The sequence below is a fragment of the Brachionichthys hirsutus genome, unplaced genomic scaffold (assembly GCF_040956055.1).
Source record: "Brachionichthys hirsutus isolate HB-005 unplaced genomic scaffold, CSIRO-AGI_Bhir_v1 contig_261, whole genome shotgun sequence".
NCBI classification, from domain to species: domain Eukaryota; kingdom Metazoa; phylum Chordata; class Actinopteri; order Lophiiformes; family Brachionichthyidae; genus Brachionichthys; species Brachionichthys hirsutus.
In genome coordinates, this window is record NW_027180360.1 from 40,755 (window position 1) to 48,314 (window position 7,560).

Here is a 7,560-nt window from a genome sequence, read left to right on the forward strand (position 1 = left end):
ATATAGGTCACATATAGGTTAGTGAGGTGACCCATTCGGGCCACCTCAGCAGGGGGACTGTTAGATATTTGAGTTATGCAGCACGCTCACAATACACAGGGTGCACAAACACTCCTAGTTTCTTTATCTCTACATACTTTGTAATAATCACACACATAGATTAATCACATATAAAGCATCACATATTGTTAACTGATACATGGTGGGAATAAGTCAGGGCCCTAACGGCCCATCCCAGGAGGAGGGTGTAAGCACCCCCTGGGAGGAGGGTGTTTTGACGGCCACTATAAAGATCACTGCCGTAGAACATTCGGGACTCTTCTACAGAGCCCCCCCCCCCCGTCTGTAGGAGAGTCCAGCGCTGTGTTTCCTTACCAGCTTTGTACTTACTGAAAACATTCAGTAAACTTGATTCGTTTTATAATCCTGACTCATTATTGAATAAACACCTCCAACACGAGATATAATAAAAGAACCGGGGAAAAAGGAGAAACCTAACAGCGACATGCGGAGGCCACGTGGAGGCTGTCTTCTCCTTGTGAAGCACTTTGTGGCTTGTTGTCTGTGAAGGTGATCCATGAATAATATATAATATATAAATAACATTTACTTCCTTACTGAAGCTAAATGATGAGCTCAGGTAACGACCAGCAGGTCGAGCCTCGACGTCACCAACAGCAGAACCTGTCAGGTAAAGATGGACCCTGTTCGGATCATGGGTTCTGTTGTCTCAGCTGAAGAACTCAAGGTGGGACTTTTATTATTCCGCATTGACTCTACCAGGAACATGAGCGCAGTGAAAGTGGAGCAGAAAGCGGAGCAGCATCCGGATCAAACATCAACAGCGGCTCACGTTTCTGTCGGTCCAGAAGTTTTCAGCGTCCAGAACTCAGAACCTGCTGAGACGCTCAAACAAAGACTCTGACGCAGCTTAAAATAAGATCCATTCTACTTTCGCTTTTGATTCACAGCCTGTGACAGTTCTGCCGAGTAACAAGCGACGTCATCGCTCAGACTAAATTCTGATTGGCTCAGACGGACGGGGAAGTCCGCTCCTCTCGGGTTTTGTCCTCACTTCACCCTTGATGGTCGGACTGGAAGCTTTAAAGAATCTTGTGGCTGTTCTGTTGTTTGAGCTGCAGATGGGACAGTTCACGATGAAGACCTCGGTTCTGGTTCTGGTTCTGGTTCTGGTTCTGGGTACAGGTGTACCTGGGGCGGTGGGAGGTGAGTTTCTATCCTGCTCTCTGGGTTGACGGTTCTGTTGTTGGACTTCCTGACATGTTAGGAGTCTAGAAATGTCCAAACGGTACCGACCCGTCATCTTAAAGTTCTTCCTGTAAAGTCCATTTACTTCAGGTCAAACTGGGACAGGAGGACAGAGGTAGTTCTTCCTTCTTTGTCCTCTTTAATTTGATGGGTTCAGAACCTCCGGCTCAGACGGACATCAGACCTGATGACGGAGGTGTGCTGGTGTCGGTCGGTGGTTCTGCTGAGGTCCAACAACAAACCGGTTTAGAGATGGTTTCCAAGCTGCGTCTTCATGATAGAGTTTGTCCACCAGAGAGTGGACAGCTTTATTCTCCAGCTGACAAATGTCCTGATCCGTTTGGATGGGTTCTGACCCGTGTCAGCCTCAGAACCCAGCATGGACTGGACCGCACGGTTTCCACACCGAACTATGAGCAGGGGACGGATTTGTTCAGCATTCTGGACGTGACACAGAAACAGGACGTCCACGTCTTCAGACGACGGCGGAGGTTCTGAGGAGAACAACAATGGAAGTGTCAGAACTCAAAGAGAACAAATCAGAGAACCTTCCTGTTGATACCTGAACAGAACCAACTGTTAGAACCAGGACGAGAAGGAAGAGACGTCAGCTGATGATGGAGGGAATGTTGGAACGTCAGAGGATCAGAATCCGCTCTGAATCCAACGGATATTATAACTGCTGTTATAACTGCTGTTATAACTGCTGTTATAACTGCTGTTATAACTGCTGTTATAACTGGTATTATAACTGCTGTAATAACTGCTGACTGGTGTTATAACTGGTGTTAGACTGGCGTTCTTTCTTATTCAGAACCGTGTCCTTCAAATATTAAATGTATCAATATTAATGAGAAATATTCATCACAAAATCTGTTGTGAGTGAAACAGGCTTTGGGTTCTGCAGGTTCTGCCCATCAGGACCTGACGGTGTTTCGGGACCGGGTCACACCTTTATTTGTTGTGGTGCTGAAACCCAAATCTTCAGGGTTAAACCGTTTTAATTCACAAACTCTCCGACATCTGGCCTTGAAAATGATGCCAGTTATCAGCTGATGGTGGAAAATGACCAGCGCGACTTTGTGAAACCATAGAAGAAGAAGTTCTGCTGGGTTTCAGCTGCAGGAGCCTCAGAGTTCAAACCTGTAATCAGAACCAGAAGTTGTCATCGGTCACAGGTTCAGGTGTGAGTGGAGAGCAGGAAGTGATGTCATCAGGTGGAAACAGGTTCAACCTTCAGATCGTGATTCTGGTTTTTCTTTCAGAGACTCACTCTTTGAAGTATTTCCAGACGGCGTCTTCTGGAGTCTCAAACTTCCCGGAGTTTGTGGCCGTTGGTTTGATCGATGACGTCCAGATGTATCACTATGACAGTAAGACCAAGAGAGCAGAACCCAAACAGGACTGGATGGACAAAGTCACAGCAGAGCATCCAGAGTACTGGACCCGACAGACGAGGAACAATGTGGTGAACCAAGAATGGTCCAAATTCAACATGGAAACTTTAAAGAAGCGCTTCAACCAATCAGAAGGTTTGTTTGTGTTTATTAAATGTTGTGTTCATGCTGTAGGAAGTAAACACACACACACACACACACACGCACACGCACACACACACACACACACACCTCTGCAGGAACGCTTTTGCATCACTGCTGGGTCTCTAAAGCTCCGGGACACAGACTGGTTCTGCTGGTTCTGCTGGTTCTGCTGGTTCTGCTGGGTCCAGTGAGGACCAGGTCGATGACTGGAGTCTGTCTCTCTCTCAGGTGTCCACATTATCCAGCGGCTGACTGGCTGTGAGTGGGACGATGAGACTGGAGAGGTCACTGGTTTTAATCAGTATGGTTATAATGGAGAAGACTTCATCGTCCTGGACCTGAAGACGGAGACATGGATCGCTCCCAGTCCTCAGGCTGTCATCACCAAACACAGATTGGATCATGATAGAGCTAGGATGGAATACAACAAGCATTACTTCACCCAGGAGTGTCCTGAGTGGGGGAGGAAGTATCTGGAGTATGGGAGGAGCTCTCTGCTGAGAACAGGTAGAAGCACATCACCTGGTGGAGTTTCAAACCAACAACCTTCATGTTCCTCTGCTGTTTCTGACCCACACACAGAGACACACTCTGTCCTTTACCTCTCTGTCCTCCTCCTCTCTCCTTCAGTCTTCTTCTCCTCTGCTCCTCCCTTCTTTTGTCGCCTCCTCTCCTCTGAGGTTTATTTGCGTCGTTTCAGTGTCTCTGGCGACAACAGTGACTCCTGATGACGTGTCTTTGTCTCCTCCTCCAGATCTCCCCTCTCTAACGTGTCTTTGTCTCCTCCTCCAGAGCTCCCCTCTCTAACGTGTCTCTGTCTCCTCCTCCAGAGCTCCCCTCTCTAAAGTGTCTTTGTCTCCTCCAGATCTCCCCTCTCTAACGTGTCTTTGTCTCCTCCTCCAGATCTCTCCTCTCTAACGTGTCTTTTTCTCCTCCTCCAGTGCTCCCCTCTATAACGTGTCTTTGTCTCCTCCTCCAGATCTCCCCTCTCTAACGTGTCTCTGTCTCCTCCTCCAGAGCTCCCCTCTCTAACGTGTCTTTGTCTCCTCCTCCAGATCTCCCCTCTCTAACGTGTCTTTGTCTCCTCCTCCAGAGCTCCCCTCTCTAACGTGTCTTTGTCTCCTCCTCCAGAGCTCCCCTCTCTAACGTGTCTTTGTCTCCTCCCCCAGAGCTCCCCTCTCTAACGTGTCTTTGTCTCCTCCTCCAGAGCTCCCCTCTCTAACGTGTCTTTGTCTCCTCCTCCAGAGCTCCCCTCAATAACGTGTCTTTGTCTCCTCCTCCAGATCTCCCCTCTCTAACGTGTCTTTGTCTCCTCCTCCAGAGCTCCCCTCTCTAACGTGTCTTTGTCTCCTCCTCCAGAGCTCCCCTCAGTGTTTCTCCTCCAGAAGACTCCTTCCTCTCCCGTCAGCTGCTTCGCTACAGGTTTCTACCCAGACAGAGCCGCTCTCTTCTGGAGGAAGGATGGGGAGGAGCTTCATGAGGAGGTGGAGCACGGAGAGATCCTCCCCAACCATGACGGAACCTTCCAGATGAGTGTGGACCTGAACCTTTCATCGGCGGCGGCTGAAGACTGGAGGAGGTACGACTGTGTGTTCCAGCTCTTCGGTGTGAAGGACGACTTGGTCACCAGACTGGACAAAGGAAAGATCTGGACCAACTGGGGTGAGACTGGGATCAGGGGGTGAAGGTGGGGACACATTTCTGTCTCTCTGATGGTCCAGATCATGGGTTTGAAGAGTTGGACAGAAGTTTTGTTTCTTTTATTGTCGTTTGCTGTTTTCTGTGTAACTTTAGAGTTCAGATAATCAATAAGCCACCCGGGACCCAGACAACGGTACCAGAACCCTAACCCGGTACCTGCACAGAAGACGGAAGCCTTTGAATCAGTGATAGTTCTGTTGGTGGTGGCGGTCCGATGTCCACTGGGCTTTCATTCATGCAGGACGATGTCAGTAAAGTCAGTTCATGTCCTCAGCGGAGGAGGTTCTGATTGGACCTGGATCTGTTAGCAGGATGATCCAGAACCGCGGATTAGGTTCTGATTGGACCTGGATCTGTTAGTAGGATGATCCAGAACTGCGGAGGAAGTTCTGATTGGACCTGGATCTGCTTGTTAGCAGGATGATCCAGAACCGTGGAGGAGGTTCTGATTGGACCTGGATCTGCTTGTTAGCAGGATTCTCCATGAGGACAGGTCCACAGAGCTGTGGGACTGTCCAGCCTCAGCAGAGCGACGCAGCGTTCCAGCGCTTCGGAGGTTTCGGTCTGGAGTTGGAGAAAAAGTATTTTGGATCCATTTCAGTTTTCAGAAGTTTCTAGTTTTAAAGTCAAACCTCTGTCAGAACATTAGAACATTGGACGAGTCTCCCTGAGACTGGAACCAACATCAGGACAGAAAGCAGCACAGACCGTCCTCCTGTGGACAGGTGGACATGAAACCACCTAAAGAGGACGGCAGGACCACCAACCAGGTGGTGTCCGTCTGCAGGACGGTTCTGTTGGGACATGGACGTTGTTCTCTGACTTGTTGTTTTCTGCTCTCCAGAGGAACCCACTAACGTGAACGCCATCATCATCATCGTCATCACTGCAGCAGTTCTTCTCGTCCTCACGGCTGCCGTTGGATTCAAGCTGTACAAACAGAGGACAGGTGAGCGACCCAGACAGAACCAGTCTCTTTCTCCTGGCTTTGATTGGACACTTTGACCTGATGAAGCAAACAGGAGGTGGTTTCAGCTTCAGAGTCCAGAACCACGATGACGGACCAGGGAAGACAGTCGTGCTGTGTTGACCCTTGAGTAACTCCTGGACAGTTTAGTCCATTTCAGAAATTCTAAACTCCCTCCAGGACAACCACCGTCCTCATTGGTGAGGCGGAGTCACAAAATCTCAACGTCCATAATTTGACTGTGTAATCCGTGTTTAACCTGTCCACGACCCTTGAGACAAAAATGTCCATTTGTTCTACATAGTGTCCAAGAAAAGGTCACAGAGGGGTGATTTTTGAAAGGGGGGTAATTTGGGCTTAAATTTGAAAGCCCATATTTCCCACCGCCGTTTGTCTGTCCGGCTGTTAGCAAGATAACTCAAAAAGTTCTGGACGGATCTGGATGAAGTTTCCAGGATTTGTCGGGAATGTTTCCAGGGACAGATGATTACATTTCGGTGATGATCCAGAAGAGATCCTGGATTCTGAATCACTTGGAACTATTTGTTAATATTGCAGTCAATGGAGATTCAAAATATTTTCCTCAATATCTCAGTTGATTATTTATCAATGTTTATGGAGTTTGACACGCAGGGGGGGGGGGGTCTATCTCTCCAACTGGATCAGGTCCAGAATGAGGTCAGGAAAAATATTACATTTTACAGGTGGACATTTTGTCCACTTGAAGGGTCATGAATTGGACTTTTTTTGTAACACAAGCGTTAAACTGTCCCCGGTTCCTTTCGGAGGACGTCCCGTTCTTCGTCTCCTCTGTTTAGCAGCAGCTACTTTTGTTTGATGGAGTGTTGCTGGTGATCCACTCGCATCCGTTCACCTGCAACCGTGAGCGGTGGAATGATGCGTCTTTGTTATCCAGGTAAACCTCGTCCACCTTCTGAGGACAGCGCTGAGCTCACGAAGAGACTGCAGCCAGAGGTGGACAACCAGCCGGAGGTGGACATGCAGCCGGAGGTCGTCATCCAGCCGGAGGTCGTCATCCAGCCGGAGGGCGTTGGGACAAGGACAGAATGAACGCAGTGAGTGTCTTCGTGTGGGACACTATGTGTAGAAGAACCTTCTGACACGGGGAGATTATTCTCTGTCAGACTTGTGAGACAAGATAGTCTTTGTCCTTTGGTGTCTTTTCCCCAACAAAAGGTGAAGCGGTTTCACCTGAAGGGATCTGAGGTTGTTGGACAAAGACAATGAGTCCACCTGGACATTTAAGGTGGACTGATCGGGTTCGGGTGTGGCTTCGTGGCGTTTCTGCTCAGTTCTGTTGGTTCTGTCTCCGCAGGGTTCTGGGACAAGGAGCGGTGTCCCCACATCGTCCTGTTTGAACTGGAGTCCACCGGGTCTTCACCAGAACCCGATCCGATCAAAGACATCAGCGACGAGGATCCAGTGATCGATACTTATTGATTAGAGTCTAAACGGTGTCATTTAGATATTTCGGGGATTGTTCTCGTCTCTCTTCTCTGGAGACGCCAAACAGGATCTTTAAGACTGTCTTCATCCGGAGGTGTCGGAGTAAACGGGCGTGTCTTTGTTCCTCCTGGACTCCGCCCCTCCCCCAGTGCTTCCTGTCTGTTCACGGATCACAATCACTTCCTGTGTTGTTAACGAGACGAAGGCTGAAGTCGTCCTGCTGGTTCCTTTCTTTAGACAGAAAGTTCTGCTTTACAATAAAATCCCACATTTTCCACCTGTTGTTTGATTGATTGATCCGTCTCCAATCCCATGAATATTCCCAGTCTCATTGCTCCGTCTCCAATACCATGAATATTCCCAGTCCGATTGCTCCGTCTCCAATCCCGTGAATATTCCCAGTCTGATTAATCCGTCTCCAATACCATGAATATTCCCAGTCCGATTGCTCCGTCTCCAATCCCGTGAATATTCCCAGTCTGATTGATCCGTCTCCAATCCCATGAATATTCCCAGTCTCATTGCTCCGTCTCCAATACCATGAATATTCCCAGTCCGATTGCTGCGTCTCCAATCCCGTTAATATTCCCAGTCTGATTGCTCCGTCTCCAATCC

General features: G+C 48.8%; 1 protein-coding gene across 1 annotated transcript; it reads left to right on the plus strand.

Moving 5' to 3' along the window:
* Nucleotides 1–1,154: 1,154 nt before the first annotated feature.
* Nucleotides 1,155–7,222, plus strand: LOC137914029 (major histocompatibility complex class I-related gene protein-like). The gene is made up of 7 exons (XM_068757648.1): nt 1,155–1,227; nt 2,535–2,801; nt 3,039–3,317; nt 4,170–4,472; nt 5,356–5,460; nt 6,395–6,554; nt 6,815–7,222. Exons 1-6 carry the CDS (start codon nt 1,158–1,160, stop codon nt 6,547–6,549), a joined length of 1,179 nt encoding a protein of 392 aa, XP_068613749.1. The 5' UTR covers nt 1,155–1,157; the 3' UTR covers nt 6,550–6,554; nt 6,815–7,222.
* Nucleotides 7,223–7,560: the final 338 nt, after the last annotated feature.